General features: G+C 44.5%; 2 protein-coding genes across 2 annotated transcripts in view; one reads left to right on the top strand and one right to left on the bottom strand.

Moving 5' to 3' along the window:
* The window catches only part of LOC105923632, an 869,484-nt gene that overhangs the window by 281,997 nt on the left and 567,373 nt on the right, over positions 1–20,114 (top strand). The gene's annotated exons all lie outside the window — the stretch shown is intronic.
* LOC118560832 (junctional adhesion molecule-like) lies at positions 562–11,771 on the bottom strand. Its single transcript, XM_036132361.1, has 4 exons — positions 11,578–11,771; positions 10,951–11,366; positions 2,195–2,524; positions 562–2,116 (listed from the first exon to the last, which is right to left on the bottom strand). The coding sequence occupies exons 2-4, from the start codon at positions 11,336–11,338 to the stop codon at positions 2,031–2,033; spliced, it is 804 nt and encodes a 267-aa protein (XP_035988254.1). The 5' UTR covers positions 11,339–11,366; positions 11,578–11,771; the 3' UTR covers positions 562–2,030.

The raw sequence follows: 20,114 nt of genomic DNA, 5'->3' as shown, positions 1-20,114 counted from the left end.
ACTTAACTAAACTACTAAGCAAAATGAAGATAAAAAGAAGCTAAGCTAAGGAACTATTTACAAGCAAAACATACAAAAGACAAAACAAAAGTGGTTGATCATAATCATAGTCATACTTCAGTGACTCCTGGTTCACTGCAGATCTGATTCCAAACGCATGGAATAGAGTTGAAAACATCTGCCATGTATTTCAATCCATTCACAATGCAAAGTCCAAGTTAAACAAAACATTATTTGTTAAAATAATATTCTGGAGGACCGGTTTGTCCTGTAAAATCATTTAATTCAGAATCGCTTGCCTTTGTTTATGCGATTTTACCTCCGGGCGCTAGGGGTCGCTACAGTGATCGTCGCTAACCTTGTTAACGTCTATAGTTATCAAAATTGCCTTGACAACCGGCATTAATATACCATATTGATGTGGGAATAAGGCAGATAACACCATCGGAGGATGGCAGAGCAGAACAGTTACGCTTTATGCTTTAAAACAAACTCCTTTTGAAAGGTCCGAAACCGGATGTTAGCAAGGCTAAAAGCATTAAAGCTAGCGTGAGCTACCTGTTAGCCCTTTGTTCTAAAGCAACCATGCGTACAACGGTTTACAAGACATTTCCCAATTAACCTTTTAACTTCTCCCACAGCTCCCTGTCCAAACCTGTATCTTGCCTCGTGTCAGTTCTGTCCACTTTGGCCATTCCAGGAAGGACGTAAAAGCAGGGAGAATTGTTGGTTTGTTGTTGGCGGGCTAGCGCTTAGCTCTGCAGCTAAGAGCTAACCAAACAGCTTGTGGAGGGAACGGAGGCCTGTAAGTCCTTCTGACAGCCTCTGACCCCGTTGCAGTCTCGATCGAGCAGGTTTTCCTCACATTCGAAATGGGTTCTGCTGCTGGCTTTTCAGCAGAATCTGGGGTTTGCTTCCTTGTACAGGCTGAGGAGAAATACAACAAGGCTGTTTTTGGCATGCAGGACCCTTCCTCCTGCATCTGATTATGAGGTTAAGACAGCAAACTTAACTCTGATTTGCCCGGACATGTTCTCAGGGCAACGAGAGGTTCTCTCCAGATGCGGCCTGTGTGTTCTTTCAGGCCCGTGGAGCGCCCATTGCCTGAAGTGGTTTCCTGGTCTGCTCCAGGACGAGGTGGTCTTAGAGAGAGGCTCTGAGAAGGTCTGAAGAGGATCTGAAGAGAAGAGGGTCTCAGAAGTTTGCTGTGACTTTATCTGTGGGGAGTGGTCACAGCTGACCTCCTGCTGAGAGAGGAGAGCTTTCCTTGCTCTCTTTCTCTCTCCCTTGTGGCTGAATGGTCAGATTTAATCTGATTCAGTCAAACCATTTTGATAATCATGGCGATAATATAGCATAACAGAAGTATTCTCAACAAAATATTGAAGTAACATTTTACTCAGGGTTATGTGTATTCATCCAATTAAAAAAACTGGATCTGACAGAAACCCTGAAGGCACCAAAGGTTTCACCTTTCCACCATTTAAACCTTTTCTGGGTCTGGATGTGAACTGAGGAGAAATAATGATGGAGAAGCTGTTCTTCAGGAGCTGGAGGCTGGTTCTGGATCATGGTAATGGGTCAGAGTTATGGATCAGAGTTCTGACTCAGGGTTCTGGATCAGGGCTCTGGTTCAGATTGAGCTCTAATGTTAAACCTGCTGCAGTTCTGACTACAGCGTTAATAATTCCCATACATTCTCTTCACCTTGAACACATCAGACCTCCAGTTGTCTTGAGGTCCACTTGAGGAATGGACTTCCAATTAGAGACCAGAACCCCTGGTTCTGGTCTCTAACTGGAAACATCCTCCTGACTGTTTTACTCTCAGTTTGGGTCAGATTCTGCTACCAGAACCAGCTTCAAGCTCTCAGTCATTAATCCTGATCAGTGCAGAGTCGGCAGACTGGACCCAGAGACAGCAGTTGATGAAGAGTCCTCTATTCTTCATCCATCAGAACCGTCACTGAGATCTTCTCTCAGAACCAAGATCCGATTGGATCAAGAACAAAACATTGATGAACAAACAGATCAGACTGATTCATCAGCCATCAGAGGAGTACGGTCAATGGAGCTGATCCTGATGTCCTCTGGTCGGTTCTGGTCCTGAACTTTTCCTGATGAGGAGACAGAAGATCCATTAGAACCCAAAACAGAACAAAAACAGAGAAACAACAACAAACTGAACCACAAACCTTTGACTGTGAGATTAACTGTGTTCTTTCTCACTCTGCCGTCCTTCAAGACTACACAGTAGTACTCTCCACTGTCTTTCTTTGTGGGACGCATCAGAGTCAGACTGAGGTCTCCAGTTCTCAGCGGGTCTTCATTCATCTTGGTTCTGTTCCTGTAGATCTGGTCCTGTTCTTCAGGATGATCAGGACTGTTCTCACCCTTCTTATACACATGGACCTTCCTGAATTCTTTGTCTATCCACACCACTCTAGCTTCTTCTGGCAGATCAGGTGTTGTTCTGAATGGCAGCAGGACAGGCTCCACCCCCTCCTCCACCTCCACCTGATGGACTGAGAGAACAACAGAGAGGAAGATGAGCTGTAGAGAACAACAGAGGAAGATGAGCTGTAGAGAACAACAGAGGAAGATGAGCTGTAGAGAACAACAGAGGAAGATGAGCTGTAGAGAACAACAGAGAGGAAGAGGAGCTGCAGAGAACAACAGAGGAAGATGAGCTGTAGAGAACAACAGAGAGGAAGATGAGCTGTAGAGAACAACAGAGGAAGAGGAGCTGTAGAGAACAACAGAGAGGAAGAGGAGCTGTAGAGAACAACAGAGAGGAAGATGAGCTGTAGAGAACAACAGAGGAAGAGGAGCTGTAGAGAACAACAGAGAGGAAGAGGAGCTGTAGAGAACAACAGAGAGGAAGATGAGCTGTAGAGAACAACAGAGAGGAAGATGAGCTGTAGAGAACAACAGAGGAAGAGGAGCTGTAGAGAACAACAGAGGAAGAGGAGCAGTAGGGAACAACAGAGAGGAAGATGAGCTGTAGAGAAACACAGAGGAAGAGGAGCTGTAGAGAACAACAGAGAGGAAGATGAGCTGTAGAGAACAACAAAGGAAGAGGAGCTGTAGGGAACAACAGAGAGGAAGATGAGCTGTAGAGAACAACAGAGAGGAAGATGAGCTGTAGAGAAACACAGAGGAAGAGGAGCTGTAGAGAACAACAGAGAGGAAGATGAGCTGTAGAGAACAACAGAGGAAGAGGAGCTGTAGAGAACTACAGAGGAAGATGAGCTGTAAAGAACAACAGAGGAAGAGGAGCTGTAGAGAACAACAGAGGAAGAGGAGCTGTAGATAACAACAGAGGAAGAGGAGCTGTAGGGAACAACAGAGAGGAAGATGAGCTGTAGAGAACAACAGAGGAAGAGGAGCTGTAGAGAACAACAGAGGAAGATGAGCTGTAGAGAACAACAGAGGAAGAGGAGCTGTAGAGAACAACAGAGAGGAAGAGGAGCTGTAGAGAACAACAGAGAGGAAGAGGAGCTGTAGAGAACAACAGAGGAAGAGGAGCTGTAGAGAACAACAGAGAGGAAGAGGAGCTGTAGAGAACAACAGAGAGGAAGATGAGCTGTAGAGAACAACAGAGAGGAAGATGAGCTGTAGAGAACAACAGAGGAAGAGGAGCTGTAGAGAACAACAGAGGAAGAGGAGCAGTAGGGAACAACAGAGAGGAAGATGAGCTGTAGAGAAACACAGAGGAAGAGGAGCTGTAGAGAACAACAGAGAGGAAGATGAGCTGTAGAGAACAACAAAGGAAGAGGAGCTGTAGGGAACAACAGAGAGGAAGATGAGCTGTAGAGAACAACAGAGAGGAAGATGAGCTGTAGAGAAACACAGAGGAAGAGGAGCTGTAGAGAACAACAGAGAGGAAGATGAGCTGTAGAGAACAACAGAGGAAGAGGAGCTGTAGAGAACTACAGAGGAAGATGAGCTGTAAAGAACAACAGAGGAAGAGGAGCTGTAGAGAACAACAGAGGAAGAGGAGCTGTAGATAACAACAGAGGAAGAGGAGCTGTAGGGAACAACAGAGAGGAAGATGAGCTGTAGAGAACAACAGAGGAAGAGGAGCTGTAGAGAACAACAGAGGAAGATGAGCTGTAGAGAACAACAGAGGAAGAGGAGCTGTAGAGAACAACAGAGAGGAAGAGGAGCTGTAGAGAACAACAGAGAGGAAGAGGAGCTGTAGAGAACAACAGAGGAAGATGAGCTATAGAGGCAGCAGCAGCAGCAGGTCTTCATCACTGAAGGATTGTGGGTAAAGCTGAAGGCCAGCAGCAGGTCTTCATCACTGAAGGATTGTGGGTAAAGCTGAAGGCCAGCAGCAGCAGGTCTTCTTCACTGAAGGATTGTGGGTAAAGCTGAAGGCCAGCAGCAGGTCTTCATCACTGAAGGATTGTGGGTAAAGCTGAAGGCCAGCAGCAGCAGGTCTTCTTCACTGAAGGATTGTGGGTAAAGCTGAAGGCCAGCAGCAGCAGGTCTTCATCACTGAAGGATTGTGGGTAAAGCTGAAGGCCAGCAGCAGGTCTTCATCACTGAAGGATTGTGGGTAAAGCTGAAGGCCAGCAGCAGGTCTTCATCACTGAAGGATTGTGGGTAAAGCTGAAGGCCAGCAGCAGGTGAGAGCAGAAGGTAACAGAAAGGTGCTGCAGAGGATCAGAGTCTTGATGCTGCTGGGATCTTTAGTCCAGCTGCTGCTGACCAGCAGTGTGCAGCTGCTGCTCTTCTTTCTCACATTTCATCTGTGGATCTAAAGTGGAACCTTGAAGAGAAGCAGAGTTCCATCCAGCATGTCTTTGTTCCAGGACAACAGTCCTCTCTGGTGGGTCCACTCAGCATCTCTCACATGTTCTCCATGAACACACTGACACACCTTCATCACCTCCCAGCCTCCTGGTTCCAGCAGCAGCAGCAGGTTCCACTCAGAACATCTCTACATCCGTCAGATCCACCCAGATGATCACTTCCCACTCCCACTCTGCTAAAGGATCACTTGGTGGTTCCACACTGACGATGGATCAGAGCTGATCAGAAGGTCTGAGGAACACCAGAGGATCCTGCTGCTGCTCTGGGTTCTGCTGCTGCTGTAGAACCAGAATACATGAAGATATCACTGGGTTCTGGTTCTAACGTTGCATCGAGTGTTTGAGGCATCAACATGTGAGGGTCCGCATTTCCTCTTCCCACAGCTGATCTGGGTCTGCTTGGTTCTGCTGCTATTATTGGTTGTTTGGAAGGAAACATCTGATGCTGTAAGAACCTGTTAAGGTCCAGATCAGTTTCCAGCAAGGTTCCTGGTGTCCACCCGAGGCTTGGTGAGTCTGAGACATATTAAACAGTCCAACAGGCTGCAACACAGAAACAGAACCAGTTCTGGCCCAAAAGGAGAAACATATTCAGCTAGACCTGGAAAAGGTTCATGTGTAGAACCTGTCAGAACGTCTAGAAGCCTGTGAGCTGAGAATAAAGAAGCAGGTCAGTGTGTCCAAATGTGACGAAGACGGTTCTGCAGAAGAAGCTTGGTTCTGGTTCAGGTCCAAGGCTGAATGAGTATTTTGTCACATCCTCACAGAGATGTTAGCAGCTGCTCCTCTAAACCCAGCTCACCAACACTCAGCAGAACCCAAGTCCAGCCCTGTTCCTCCAGCAGTGGAGCCGGTACCGGGTCAAAGCTGCTCCTTCAATCCCAGCAATGCTTCCATTGATCAGAGTGTTTGTCAGGAGAAGTGCTGAAAACTTGGAGCTGGAAACTGGAGCCTGTCTGGACCGGACCTCTGCCTCCTGCACTGGTTCCTCATCTTCACTCATTCTAATGTGTCGTTATGATCAATGAAAGCAGGAAAAATGCTGAGTCATGACATCACATTTACTGGGACTCTGAAGCTGAAACTCACACATTTCACTTTCAGCTTCTAAGGAGCCTCTGATCAGTATTGATCACAACTGATCAGCTGATTGGAAAAAACAAACAAACGGTGGACCGGTAGGGCTCTTAGGTTGCAGTTAGCTGAAACTAACAAGCAAAATCATCCATAGGATCATATCCTACTGGAGTTCATGAGTGTCACCCAATGTGGTGAGTTATATTAATGCTATAAGTTGTGAGGTGATGAGTTTTGTCATTTATTTTAAGCATGTGGCTAGGGAATTTGCTAGAGCTAATTAGCCAAATGCTAGCTGTATTTTGCTGCACTGTGATGTATGAATGCTGATGTTTATTATGTCACAAAGTTTTCTAAGAGTAAACTTTGCCTTATAACTGGTTAGTTAGGTCAAGCCTAGCTCCTAAATCTAGGTTTAAGTTTGTGTTTATTCAATATTGCAATACTAAATATTGAGGTTTTGTTTTTTACTTTATTTAGAGTTTAACCGGCGTGTCCGTGTAAAAGCACTCGGCAAAAAAATTAACAACAGCAACAACAACAACAGCTATCTTATGATTTTTGTAACAAAGACTAAGAACGTAGAGAACATGGACCCGGTTCTGAAGTCCTTCCACTAAGACTAAGAACGTAGAGAACATGGACCCGGTTCTGAAGTCCTCACTAAGACTAAGAACGTAGAGAACATGGACCCGGTTCTGAAGTCCTCACTAAGACTAAGAACGTAGAGAACATGGACCCGGTTCTGAAGTCCTCACTAAGACTAGGAACGTAGAGAACATGGACCCGGTTCTGAAGTCCTCACTAAGACTAAGAACGTAGAGAACATGGACCCGGTTCTGAAGTTCTTCCATTAAGAATAAGAACGTAGAGAACATGGACCCGGTTCCGAAGTCCTCACTAAGACTAAGAACGTAGAGAACAAGGACCCGGTTCTGAAGTCCCCACTAAGACTAAGAACGTAGAGAACATGGACCCGGTTCTGAAGTCCTTCCACTTAGACTAAGAACGTAGAGAACATGGACCCGGTTCTGAAGTCCTTCCACTTAGACTAAGAACGTAGAGAACATGGACCCGGTTCTGAAGTCCTCACTAAGACTAAGAACATAGAGAACATGGACCCGGTTCTGAAGTCCTCACTAAGACTAAGAACGTAGAGAACATGGACCCGGTTCTGAAGTCCTTCCACTAAGACTAAATACATAGAGAACATGGACCCTGTTCCGAAGTCCTCACTAAGACTAAGAACGTAGAGAACATGGACCCGGTTCTGAAGTCCTCACTAAGACTAAGAACGTAGAGAACATGGACCCGGTTCTGAAGTCCTCACTAAGACTAAGAACGTAGAGAACATGGACCCGGTTCTGAAGTCCTCATTAAGACTAAGAAGGTAGAGAACATGGACCCGGTTCTGAAGTCCTCAATAAGACTAAGAACGTAGAGAACATGGGCCCGGTTCTGAAGTACTCACTAAGACTAAGAACGTAGAGAACATGGACCTGGTTCTGAAGTCCTCACTAAGACTAAGAACGTAGAGAACATGGACCCGGTTCTGAAGTCCTCACTAAGACTAAGAACGTAGAGAACATGGACCCGGTTCTGAAGTCCTTCCACTAAGACTAAGAACGTAGAGAACATGGACCCGGTTCTGAAGTCCTTCCACTAAGACTAAGAACGTAGAGAACATGGACCCGGTTCTGAAGTCCTCATTAAGACCAAGAACGTAGAGAACATGGACCCGGTTCTGAAGTCCTCACTAAGACTAAGAACGTAGAGAACATGGACCCGGTTCTGAAGTCCTCACTAAGACTAAGAACGTAGAGAACATGGACCCGGTTCTGAAGTCCTTCCACTAAGACTAAGAACGTAGAGAACATGGACCCGGTTCTGAAGTCCTCATTAAGACCAAGAACGTAGAGAACATGGACCCGGTTCTGAAGTCCTCACTAAGACTAAGAACGTAGAGAACATGGACCCGGTTCTGAAGTCCTTCCACTAAGACTAAGAACGTAGAGAACATGGACCCGGTTCTGAAGTCCTCATTAAGACTAAGAACGTAGAGAACATGGAGCCGGTTCTGAAGTCCTCACTAAGACTAAGAACGTAGAGAACATGGACCCGGTTCTGAAGTCCTGCCACTAAGACTAAGAACGTAGAGAACATGGAGCCGGTTCTAAAGTCCTTTCACTAAGACTAAGAACATAGAGAACATGGACCCGGTTCTGAAGTCCTGCCACTAAGACTAAGAACGTAGAGAACATGGACCCGGTTCTGAAGTCCTCATTAAGACTAAGAACGTAGAGAACATGGAGCCGGTTCTGAAGTCCTCACTAAGACTAAGAACGTAGAGAACATGGACCCGGTTCTGAAGTCCTGCCACTAAGACTAAGAACGTAGAGAACATGGAGCCGGTTCTAAAGTCCTTTCACTAAGACTAAGAACATAGAGAACATGGACCCGGTTCTGAAGTCCTGCCACTAAGACTAAGAACGTAAAGAACATGGACCCGGTTCTGAAGTCCTGCCACTAAGACTAAGAACGTAGAGAACATGGACCCGGTTCTGAAGTCCTCATTAAGACTAAGAAAGTAGAGAACATGGAGCCGGTTCTGAAGTCCTCACTAAGACTAAGAACGTAGAGAACATGGACCCGGTTCTGAAGTCCTGCCACTAAGACTAAGAACGTAGAGAACATGGACCCGGTTCTGAAGTCCTCACTAAGACTAAGAACGTAGAGAACATGGACCCGGTTCTGAAGTCCTCACTAAGACTAAGAACGTAGAGAACATGGACCCGGTTCTGAAGTCCTTCCACTAAGACTAAGAACATAGAGAACATGGACCCGGTTCTGAAGTCCTTCCAATAAGACTAAGAACGTAGAGAACATGGACCCGGTTCTGAAGTCCTGCCACTAAGACTAAGAACGTAGAGAACATGGAGCCGGTTCTAAAGTCCTTTCACTAAGACTAAGAACATAGAGAACATGGACCCGGTTCTGAAGTCCTGCCACTAAGACTAAGAACGTAAAGAACATGGACCCGGTTCTGAAGTCCTGCCACTAAGACTAAGAACGTAGAGAACATGGACCCGGTTCTGAAGTCCTCATTAAGACTAAGAAAGTAGAGAACATGGAGCCGGTTCTGAAGTCCTCACTAAGACTAAGAACGTAGAGAACATGGACCCGGTTCTGAAGTCCTGCCACTAAGACTAAGAACGTAGAGAACATGGACCCGGTTCTGAAGTCCTCACTAAGACTAAGAACGTAGAGAACATGGACCCGGTTCTGAAGTCCTCACTAAGACTAAGAACGTAGAGAACATGGACCCGGTTCTGAAGTCCTTCCACTAAGACTAAGAACATAGAGAACATGGACCCGGTTCTGAAGTCCTTCCACTAAGACTAAGAACGTAGAGAACATGGACCCGGTTCTGAAGTCCTTCCACTAAGACTAAGAACATAGAGAACATGGACCCGGTTCTGAAGTCCTTCCACTAAGACTAAGAACGTAGAGAACATGGACCCGGTTCTGAAGTCCTTCCACTAAGACTAAGAACGTAGAGAACATGGAGCCGGTTCTGAAGTCCTCATTAAGACTAAGAACGTAGAGAACATGGAGCCGGTTCTGAAGTCCTCACTAAGACTAAGAACGTAGAGAACATGGACCCGGTTCTGAAGTCCTGCCACTAAGACTAAGAACGTAGAGAACATGGAGCCGGTTCTAAAGTCCTTTCACTAAGACTAAGAACATAGAGAACATGGACCCGGTTCTGAAGTCCTGCCACTAAGACTAGAACGTAAAGAACATGGACCCCGGTTCTGAAGTCCTGCCACTAAGACTAAGAACGTAGAGAACATGGAGCCGGTTCTGAAGTCCTCATTAAGACTAAGAAAGTAGAGAACATGGAGCCGGTTCTGAAGTCCTCACTAAGACTAAGAACGTAGAGAACATGGACCCGGTTCTGAAGTCCTGCCACTAAGACTAAGAACGTAGAGAACATGGACCCGGTTCTGAAGTCCTCACTAAGACTAAGAACGTAGAGAACATGGACCCGGTTCTGAAGTCCTCACTAAGACTAAGAACGTAGAGAACATGGACCCGGTTCTGAAGTCCTTCCACTAAGACTAAGAACGTAGAGAACATGGACCCGGTTCTAAAGTCCTCACTAAGACTAAGAACGTAGAGAACATGGACCCGGTTCTGAAGTCCTCATTACGACTAAGAAAGTAGAGAACATGGACCCGGTTCTGAAGTCCTTCCACTAAGACTAAGAACGTAGAGAACATGGACCCGGTTCTAAAGTCCTCACTAAGACTAAGAACGTAGAGAACATGGGCCCGGTTCTGAAGTCCTCACTAAGACTAAGAACGTAGAGAACATGGACCCGGTTCTGAAGTTCTCACTAAGACTAAGAACGTAGAGAACATGGACCCGGTTCTGAAGTCCTCACTAAGACTAAGAACGTAGAGAACATGGACCCGGTTCTGAAGTTCTCACTAAGACTAAGAACGTAGAGAACATGGACCCGGTTCTGAAGTCCTTCCACTAAGACTAAGAACGTAGAGAACATGGACCCGGTTCTGAAGTCCTCACTAAGACTAAGAACGTAGAGAACATGGACCCGGTTCTGAAGTCCTTCCATGGCTCCCTGGATCTCAGAGAATAGACTTTAAAATCCTTCTGTTAGTCTATAAATCCCTGAATTAGCACCTAAATCCATCACAGACTTGTTATCAGGGCATCAAACCTCCACAACACTAAGGTCTTCTGGTTCCAGCCTGCTCTGCAGAAAGCCTGAGTTCCTTTAAATCAAGATTAAAAACACATTTGTTTAGGATTTTAACTGTTCTAGTTAAATAGTTCTACTGAAACATCATTAGTTTAACTTTGTAGTCCAGCTGTTTTTAATGTTTGCTTTTAATTTATATTGTCCCATGTTTTATTTTGTTCCAATCTACATTTTATTCCAACTTGCTTTTATTCTGTTTTATTTTCCTATATTTTAATCATGTAAAGCACTTTGCACTGCCTTTGACCCAGAGAGTTAAACCACTGACCTTCAACCCAGAGATCAACTTGTTTCTTCATCAGGATGTCTCCGTTCCCTCTGGAGACGATGCAGGTGTAGATGTTAGTGTCTCCATCTGTGAGGTATTCCAGAGTCAGACTGAGGTCTCCAGTTCTCAGCAGGTCTTCATTCATCTTGGTTCTGTTTCTGTAGAGCTGGTCCTGTTCTTCAGGATGATCAGAACCGTTCTCATACACATGGACCTTATTGTCTCCTCTGTCCCTCCACTCCACTCTAACATCTCCAGGCAGGGTAACTGTGGCTCTGCAGGGCAGCTGGACAGACTTCTTCCCTGAATCCACCTCCACCTGTGGGACTGAGAGGACAACAAAGGACAAGATGAGTTGGACAGACAGCAGCAGCAGCTCTGAGGACATTTTCTTTGACTGGATGAAGGTCCAACATGTTGGACTGGTTCCAGTCTGAAATGGGTCCCATGTCTCCACTGAACAGAGACAGTGTTGTCTTTGCTGAGGGTCCAATCAGCAGCAGAACCGACTGTTGGACAGAACGTCCTCAGTGTGGACAGGAGACCCAGCAGAAAGCTGCAAACTGACCCAACCAGCAGTCAACACTGACTTCAAGCTGCTGCTGCAGTTTTTCACAGCTTCAACATGTTGATCCAACGTCATCATTGAGCTCCTGGTTCCCTCAGACTGGCAGGAAGAACTGGACCCGTCCATCAGGACACCAGAACCAGCCCGGCTCTCAGTAGGACCAGTTTCCAGCTGCTCTGTCTTCTCACTGTGGACCAATCAGAAGAACTGAAGCAACACTTCAGATCTTCATGTCCTCTAGTTTGGTTCCTGACATGTTGGAGAAAGAACAAAGATCCAGTAGAACTGAGGCCCGTTAGTTCACTGCAGTGGAAACAGGTTCTGGTTCTATCTCATTGGCAGAGGACATGAAGACGTCCTCCTCAGTCCGCATGAAGTTCTCCGGGTTCTCCTGAGCTCCTCAGCTTCTTCCTGCTCCTCACAACCTTCAGCGTAGAGAAGCGTCTCTTACTGATAACCAGACCAGGTTCTTGAAATGTTGATGAAGCTCTTTAAGAGAATTCCACAGCAGAACATTTAGATGTTGGACCTGTTTGTTGGTAGGAAGACCCAGAATGTTCTGGACTGATCTTAATCAAAATTTCCCCAGAGGAGGGTTGTGGCTCAGTTTAGAGCTGACTGACTCTGATTTGGACCCGGATCAGCTGGTGGACCCAGGAAGGTTCTAATCAGTCTTGGTGGAGAGGTTCTGCTGGGTTCAAGCTTCTCTGTCTGTAGGAAGGAGGAAGTGTGGGAGCAAACTGAACCAGGAGAAGATCCAGTCTTGGATATGAACTAGAAGACCAACAGAGATCAGGTTCTGCTGCAGGTCCGGATGGGTCAAAGTTCTCTCGACCTTTTCATTCTACTGAGGGTTCATGTTTCATCCATTTCATAGTGGAACCAGTTGTAGTTGATTTGAGTGAAGATAAATCTGGATTTTTATGAAGCTGGCCAGAGATCCAGAAGCATCCAGAACCCAGCTGACAGGAATACCAGCTGCAAAGTGAGAGGAGCAGAACCTTCTGGATCTCTGAGGCTTGGTACTACTGGGTTCTGGAAGGAGCCATGTTTCTGATGGTGATCAGAGGTTAAATATTTCTGAAACAGAACCAGCTCACCGATTGAGCAACTAGTTAGTGAGAGTCAAACAGAACTGTTTCTGTTCAAATGGTTATATTGGAAGAACCTATCAGAACCTGGGCCTCATTTGTTCTGCTCTTATGTGAATTTAGTGAAAAATGCTGGAAACGTTGATCTGATGTTCTGGTTCTGCTGGTTCCAGGACAAATGTTCCTATCAGATGTGAAAACACCAGGACAGCAACATTTAATCCACTGACCTTTGACCCAGAGAGTTAAACCACTGACCTTTGACCTTCAGATAAACTTCCTTCTCCATCAGGATGTTTCTCTTCCCTCTGGAGACGATGCAGGTGTAGGTGTTAGTGTCTTCATTTGTGGGGTGTTCCAGAGTCAGACTGAGGTCTCCAGTTCTCAGCAGGTTTCTCTTCATCTTGGTTCTGTTTCTGTAGAACTGGTTCTGTTCTTCAGGACGATCAGAACCGTTCTCATACACATGGACCTTCCTGTTTCTCCTGTCCCTCCACTCCACTTTAGCATCTCCAGACAGGAATGGTCTGGTTCTGCAGGGCAGCAGGACAGACGTCTCCTCTGAATCCACCACCACGTAGTATTCTAGAGGACAACAAAGAACAAGATGAGATGGACAGACAGACAGCAGCAGCTCTGATGGTCACATGACCGTCTCCTCCTTGTCTCTGGGTCTCCTGCTGGTGGAGGACTCTCAGTGTTCAGACTGAAGAAGGTCCAGCAGGTTGTTGGAGGACGTGGACCAACCAGGTGACCTGAGCTCACCTGACGTCTGTCTCCTGTCTGACAGAAACCAGTTTAAACCAGTTTCTGATGGAGACGCGTTTTCTTCTTCAGGACATGTGGAGCAGCTACCAGAGAAGGAGTCAGAACCTACTGAGGAACCCATCAGATGGATGGATGAGTGAGAAGTGTTGCTGGATCAAAGAGTGTGGAGCAGATGATGAGCAGAGAGCTGAGAACCTCTGAGGTCCTGTGTTCATGGACCATGATGGAAGCATCAGCTCAGAGATCTCTGTCCATCTCCACACTGAGCTTCTGGTGAACTGGGAACCAGCTGCTGACTGACAGCAGACCAAGCAGCTCTGCTTCCTCCTCAGTCACTGACTCAGCAGTTTCTGCCTCTGCTTGTCCTCAACCAGACAAAGAGACATGAAGCTGCTGAGATCTGACCCACAATCCACCAGAAGGTTCCTCAGAGGAGCTTCTAGAGTCCTGCTCAGGATCCTCATGGAGAAGGTTGTAGCAACGACAGGAGACCAGGCAGTGACCATCAGCATTATGGGTAATGGAGTTTTAGAGACTCACCTGACTTGAAACAGTGACGAAAATGATATAAAAGACCTGCAGCAGCACCAACCAGAACCAGAACCAGGAGAGCTGAGGCCCAGGATGGAAACTGTTCTGTGGAGACAAATGAAGAAAGGATCAGTTCCAGAATATTTTCCATAATCAGGTGAAACTGAGATGTTTGGCATCAAAGCTGATTTTCTCCTCTGCTGCCAGTTCCTCTGGTTCCAGAAGGAACTTTAGCAGAGAAAGAAGACCCGGCTGACCAAGAGTGGGTCCAGAAGCCCAGAGATCTGATGGGTACAGATAGTTGCACCTAATAACCAGAACCTCATCTGGATGAGTTAAAGCTGGTTATGTTATTCTCCAGAACCACTGGTCCATATCATTTCTCTGGTCAGATCACTGAAATGCTTCAAGTTCTGGACTGGATCCACACACTGCTTCAAAAATACCAGACAATGGCCCAGAAGTGCAGGACTAAATGGGCATCAGGAGCTGATACTATGACCCGGTTCTGTTCTGGATCAGGAGTTCCTGAAGTATCAGAAAATCCAGAACCCACCTGGTTAAGGTCCAGTAATCTAAATCTATTCTAACAGACCTCTGCTGATCTGGAGCAGACTTTCTCAGCTGATTACATTTAATTCATGTCTTTGTTACTTTCTGCAGTTTTCAGAACCAGACTTGAACAAATAATTTCTGATTCCTCTAAATCTGACTTCAATGTGGTGAAAAGCAGGAAAATGTTCTGGTTGGAAGAGAAAACAAACATGAACTGATCTCCATGAGCTGCAGCTGAATGGTAAATGGACTGAACTTATATAGCGCTTTTCCAGTCATGCTGACCACCCAAAGCGCTGTACACTATAGCCACATTCACCCAATCGCTCTCACTAACGCGCACACATTTATACACCAAGACGCAGCTCGGTAGGCAACTTGGAGTTAAGTGCCTTGCCCAGGGGCACATCAACATGTGGCAGGGGGAAGCTGGAATCGAACCCACAACCCTCAGATAGCCAGACAACTACTAAACCCACCAAGCCACAGTCACAGCTGACCACCAGCATGAACATCCAGTCTTCAGTCTCTACATCACCAACACCTTTCTAGAACCAGCCTGGACCCCCTTTGGCCTTCAGAACCACCTAAAAGAACCGCTGGTGGCACCGGTTCTCTTAGGTGTCAGAAATGTTTATTATAAAAAATGTTTTGATGTAAAGAGTTTCTTTTGTTATCATCATCATGCTCGTCTAAATCATTCTCTCCCTTTTCTCTTCTACCTTATTGTTTTATTGTCCATATAACATAAAATATTCCCTGCATAAATTATAATAAAGCTTCTTGCATATATAAATCAAGCGGAGCACTGAGGCCAAAGCGGTAAGGCTCCGTTTGTGAAATTAAGATCTGTTGGGCTCTTTTTGGCATTAAGACAACATTTCTTATTGCTACATTTCCAAACTGGACACTATTAAGAAAAAATAAATAAATAAAAAATAATAATGAATCAGACGTTATATCTGTCAGAATATTATTTATCTGCTCTAGTCCCTGCAGGTCAGAGGTTATATTATCATCAGGGCTGACCTGATTACCTATGGAAGTAGGTTGATAAAAAAGGTCAAAGGTCACGATCAATCAAATCTGGTCATACTATGACCTTTAACCTCTAGTGTGATCTTCCAGGTAGGTGATGTTCAAACTACTGTCCCACATTATCTGCTCAACTCTGATCTGAGATGTTTCTCACATCCAGAACCAGGAATCTGCTGGAGGTTCTGATCCAGAGACAAATAGACTCACCTGGAGGAGGAGGAGGAGTTACATGCAGGTTGATGGTGCTGAGGAGTTTCTTCTCAGGGTTTCTTCCTCTCTGAACGGTTCGACACTCATATTTTCCAGTATCACCAATTATTGCGTCCTTCAGAGCCAAAGACACATCTCCATCCTTCATCTGTTTGTCCTGCAGATCCAGTCGGTTCCCAAAAGACGCATGTTGTTTGTCAATCTGCCCATCTCTGAACCGAAGAACTACTCCCAGATCAGTTCTGGTCCACTCTAAAAGTACTATGGTCCCACTGTCAGAATCTCTACATGGCAGAATGAGGTTAGGTCCAGGTTCAGCTGTGATGTTGATCTGAGCTGCAGGAGAGGAAACAACACAGAACAGAGAGGTTAAAGAGGTCAAAGGTCAAATTTGACCTTGAGGTCATTGTGATGAGGACACATCACCATCAGCTCTGCTGCTCAGGCCCCTGAATCTAAATGAAACATCGGCAGCTGGGAGGAATTTCACTGGAACCTTTCTGCCTGTTTTCTGGCTTGATCAAATGTTTTCTTGAACAAATAACAAAACAGCTACAAATGTAACAATGACAGCAATTATGATAACAATGATAACTATTCTACTTATAGTATAAGTGATACTTTAACATAATATGAAGAGACTTTTCTGTTGCTTTTTAGGTTTTGGGAGAAATAAATGACTGAAAATGAAACAAATGAATATTTTGGATGGATATTGTAAGGAACTTTGACATGGCTTTTCTCTAGAAATCTACAGTAAGATTGTCAAATATGTATTCTAGTTATAGTATAAGTGACCCTTTAACATAATGTGAAGAGAGTTTGTTGTCACCTGGTAAGATTTTCGAGAAATAAATTCCTAAAATCAGCCCAAGGTTATCTCGTTTGGGCATTATAATAAACTTTGAGACTTTTTCCCCTCAAAAATAAACATTAAAATAATTCAATATTTAGGTTATAGTATCAATGCCAAAGTAATTATTTTTCGTACATCTTTCGGAGGCCCTGCTTTTCCTTTTCTCCTGCTGCTTTGTTACCGTAATGCACCATGTATGTGCGAATCTAATCTTTACAGCAGAGCAAACTTGGGCTGACCGTCTGTAAAGTGTCGGTTCACTTGACCGTGGTTGTTTTATCTACATGCTGCAGGTTAGAGAGAGAAACGGTTTGTTACGAGATGAGCCTAATTAAACTCTGAGTCACTGTAAAACTTGCTTTAAAGTGACTTGCATCGTCTCATATTAAAACAAATTATTTCGTTTTATCATCAGAGATCAAACTTACCAGCAGAAACTAGCATGAAAGAGCTGAAAACCATCAGAGTCCAGAGGAGGAGAGCAGTCAGAGAAGCAGCCATTTCCTCATGCAGGAAGTCAGCGAGTTTAACCAGAGTTTAACAGAATCCTCTGAGGCAGAGCCAGAGTTTAGCTTTTAATAATAATCTTATTTAAATTCCCGTTGAGGTCAGAAGCGAACTCTGAGTGTTTCTGGTGGAGAGAAACCGAGAACTTGAACAAAGAACTCGCTGAGACGGTTTCCCGGAAGGAGAAGGTGGAGCTGAGAGGAGGAGCTTTTTAAAAAAAATAAATAAACACACACAAAAAACCTAAACTAACGTTCAGTAGAACATTATCTACTGTTTCTCGCGTTACTTTAAAATCTGCATGAGTCTAACTGTAGTTTAACGTCTTTTATTAAACAAGCGCGTGTCTGACTCTAAACATCATCACGCCCTCTGACGTTATGGTTACCGTTATAACCAGCACGCTGGTATCTGATGTAGCGGCTCTTCCTTTAAAAGCCGTCAGAGATCTTTCTGCAGCAAGATCATAAACACGGACAACGCCCTAATGTGACTACAGAGGCCAGTGCGCACACAGAAATCGGCCGTTTCTCAATTCACGAGAACGCGAGTCCGTACTCGCGTTCTCGTCAAGTCTCTTCTCGGTAAGAACACAGGAAGATCGGACTTGACGAGAACGCGAGCACGCAGCACGCACTGTGTATTGGAACAGAAGCGTACTCGTGACGTTGTGAGACGCACAATTCTTTAGCATTTCATTTGCATTCCAAACCATTTATACACTACACTACAATAAATCTTATTGATTTTTTTTTCAAAAACATTTCTAATTTTTAAAACGCCTAAAAAATCTATTTTTTTTTTTACAGAACTGTGGGTATAAAAGCAGCAGTCGCGGGAATTTCTTTGTTGGGAGTTGTGCTGCTCGTAGTTGGAGCGTCGATTAAGACTTGCAAATAAATCATTCCTTTGTGGAAATAAAATGAGCAATAGGCGCGCTATAGACCCTTTTCACATGACGTCACTCAACTTCCGTTTTGAAGCGGAGCAGGGTATCTTTACATCCAGCTACATGCTTTTACATAGAAAATTCGGGAGGTGAAGACGTGTTTCACTGATAATCAGCGCGATTTCATAAGGTAAGACTGAGACCACAATGTGTCGCATTGACTATCTTTATTTTCCTTAGTATTTGTAGCAATCATTGCTGTTATATAGATGCTTTGATCGGGACAGTAACATGAAGATCAAAGCTAACATGCAGCAGCTTGTTAGCTTACCTTACCAAACTTTTACCTATCAGTAATCAGCGTGATTTCATTAGGTAAGACTGAGAGCACAATATTAAACGTGTCTTATTGACTATCTTTATTTTCCTTAGTATTGGTAGCGATCATTGCTGTTATAAAGATGCTTTGATTGGGACAGTAACATGAAGATCAAAGCTAACATGGAGCAGCTTGTTAGCTTACTTTACCTGTCATTAATCTGATGTAGATGTTATAAAATGATTACTGTAGCTTTGCTATTATAGAAATAAATTTTGTTCACTGAGTGAAAAAACAGACATTTATCTGCTACATTGTTCCCTTTACTTGATTATGGTGACATGTTATATATATATAATTGCAGTCACTGAATTAAAAAGATCTTATTCCATTTGAATCTTTTTGTTCATTCCTAAAAAAAATTACCGTGGGTCTATTGGACAGTACTTCTGTTTCTGAATTTTCTGTGTATTATAATGAATTTTCTTCATAATATTTTTTGCACTTATATTAATGCACTTTTTTTTTGTTTTTGTGCAAAATACTGTATATTTTAAGTAGAAGCCTGAAATTGTTTTTATTATACTGTATTAGTAATGACATGTGCTGCTGACCTCTTAGTCAGATCAACCTTTAAAAAAGAGATCTTAATCTCAATGGGAGTTTATCTGGTTAAATAAAGGTTTTAAAAAGTATAGTTAATCTATTTTTTTCTCCCCTTGTGTCCATCTCTCAGCAGCATCATATCCACCAAGCATGGCAAACCACAGAGAAACCGCTACTGCAGTGTCCCACAGTGTTCGAACAACAAAAAAAACTTTCCATATCTCAGTTTTCACGACTTCCCGGCTGATGCTGAGACTGGAGCCCGTTGGGTGACGGCAATAAGAAGAGACGAGGGGCCAAATTTTAAAATCCTTCGTGGCAGCACTTACGCCTGCAGTCAGCACTTCTCTTCCGAGGAGACCTATGTTTCTGCAAGTGGTCTTTAACAAATTAAACTCCATCTTTCTTTCTTAAAGATAATTGAGTTATAAGTTAATTTAGCTATTCCCAAGATAATTTCAGTGGCTCACCATGTAAAATTTTATTAGAGCTGTCAAAATCAATCTGTTAATGAAAGGAAATTAATCTGAGAAATTAATTAATTTCTGCACATACAAATGGTTTTTAAAAATACTCACCTGTACACTGTGATCGCACACTGTCTCTTTCTCCTGCATTGTTTACATTTAAATTGTTTACTGTTAAATCACTGCTGTAATTTACTGTAAAGGGCCTTTCAGACAGGAAGCGATTTGCGCTGCGCTGGCCGCGGGGTTCAGCGCAGCGCATTTGCGGTTTCTATGGCAACGCGTGCATTCGTCACGGCGCGCCGCGCTCAAAGTTCAACATAGTTGAACTTTGAGCGCGGCGCGCGAAGCGGTGCGCTGCGCTGTGCTTGCGCTTTGCTCGACGCAGCGATAAACCGCCCTTGCGCTGCGCAAGCCATTGAAAAGAATGGGTTTCACAGCGCAGCAGTGCGGTCGTCGCAGCCTGTCTGAAAGGCCCATAATTCTCAAGCTGTATGCAAACGGAATTTCGTTCTGTACGCACTCTGTGCATACATAATGACAAATAAAGTTGTCTAAATCTAATTTGTCCATGGATGAACCCAGAACCACACACAAGGGACTTAAAATGAAAGTCTTTATTGAAGGTTTGATGGGATGGAGGGTGATGTAACCAGCGAGGTAGAACTGCACGGGAACAGGGTGATGGTGTTGGCAGGAGCTGACGGCCCGGAGAGAGACTTCTTGGAACCAGGATCAGGCAGCAGGGTCCACACCTCG

Source organism: Fundulus heteroclitus, unplaced genomic scaffold (assembly GCF_011125445.2).
Source record: "Fundulus heteroclitus isolate FHET01 unplaced genomic scaffold, MU-UCD_Fhet_4.1 scaffold_49, whole genome shotgun sequence".
Taxonomy (NCBI): Eukaryota; Metazoa; Chordata; class Actinopteri; order Cyprinodontiformes; family Fundulidae; genus Fundulus; species Fundulus heteroclitus.
This window is presented reverse-complemented; position numbering and strand designations above follow the sequence as displayed.

Bases quoted from the DNA above. Each gene is read 5' to 3' on its own strand.
- LOC118560832 (XM_036132361.1), bottom strand. From the start codon at position 11,338: ATGTCCTCAGAGCTGCTGCTGCTGTCTGTCCAACTCATCTTGTCCTTT. The intron at 2,525-10,950 runs GTCAGTGGTTTA...TTGTTCTCTCAG, and splicing joins AGTTGATCTCTGGGTTGAAG to TCCATCAGGTGGAGGTGGAG. The intron at 2,117-2,194 runs GTTTGTGGTTCA...TCTCCTCATCAG, and splicing joins AGTTAATCTCACAGTCAAAG to GAAAAGTTCAGGACCAGAAC.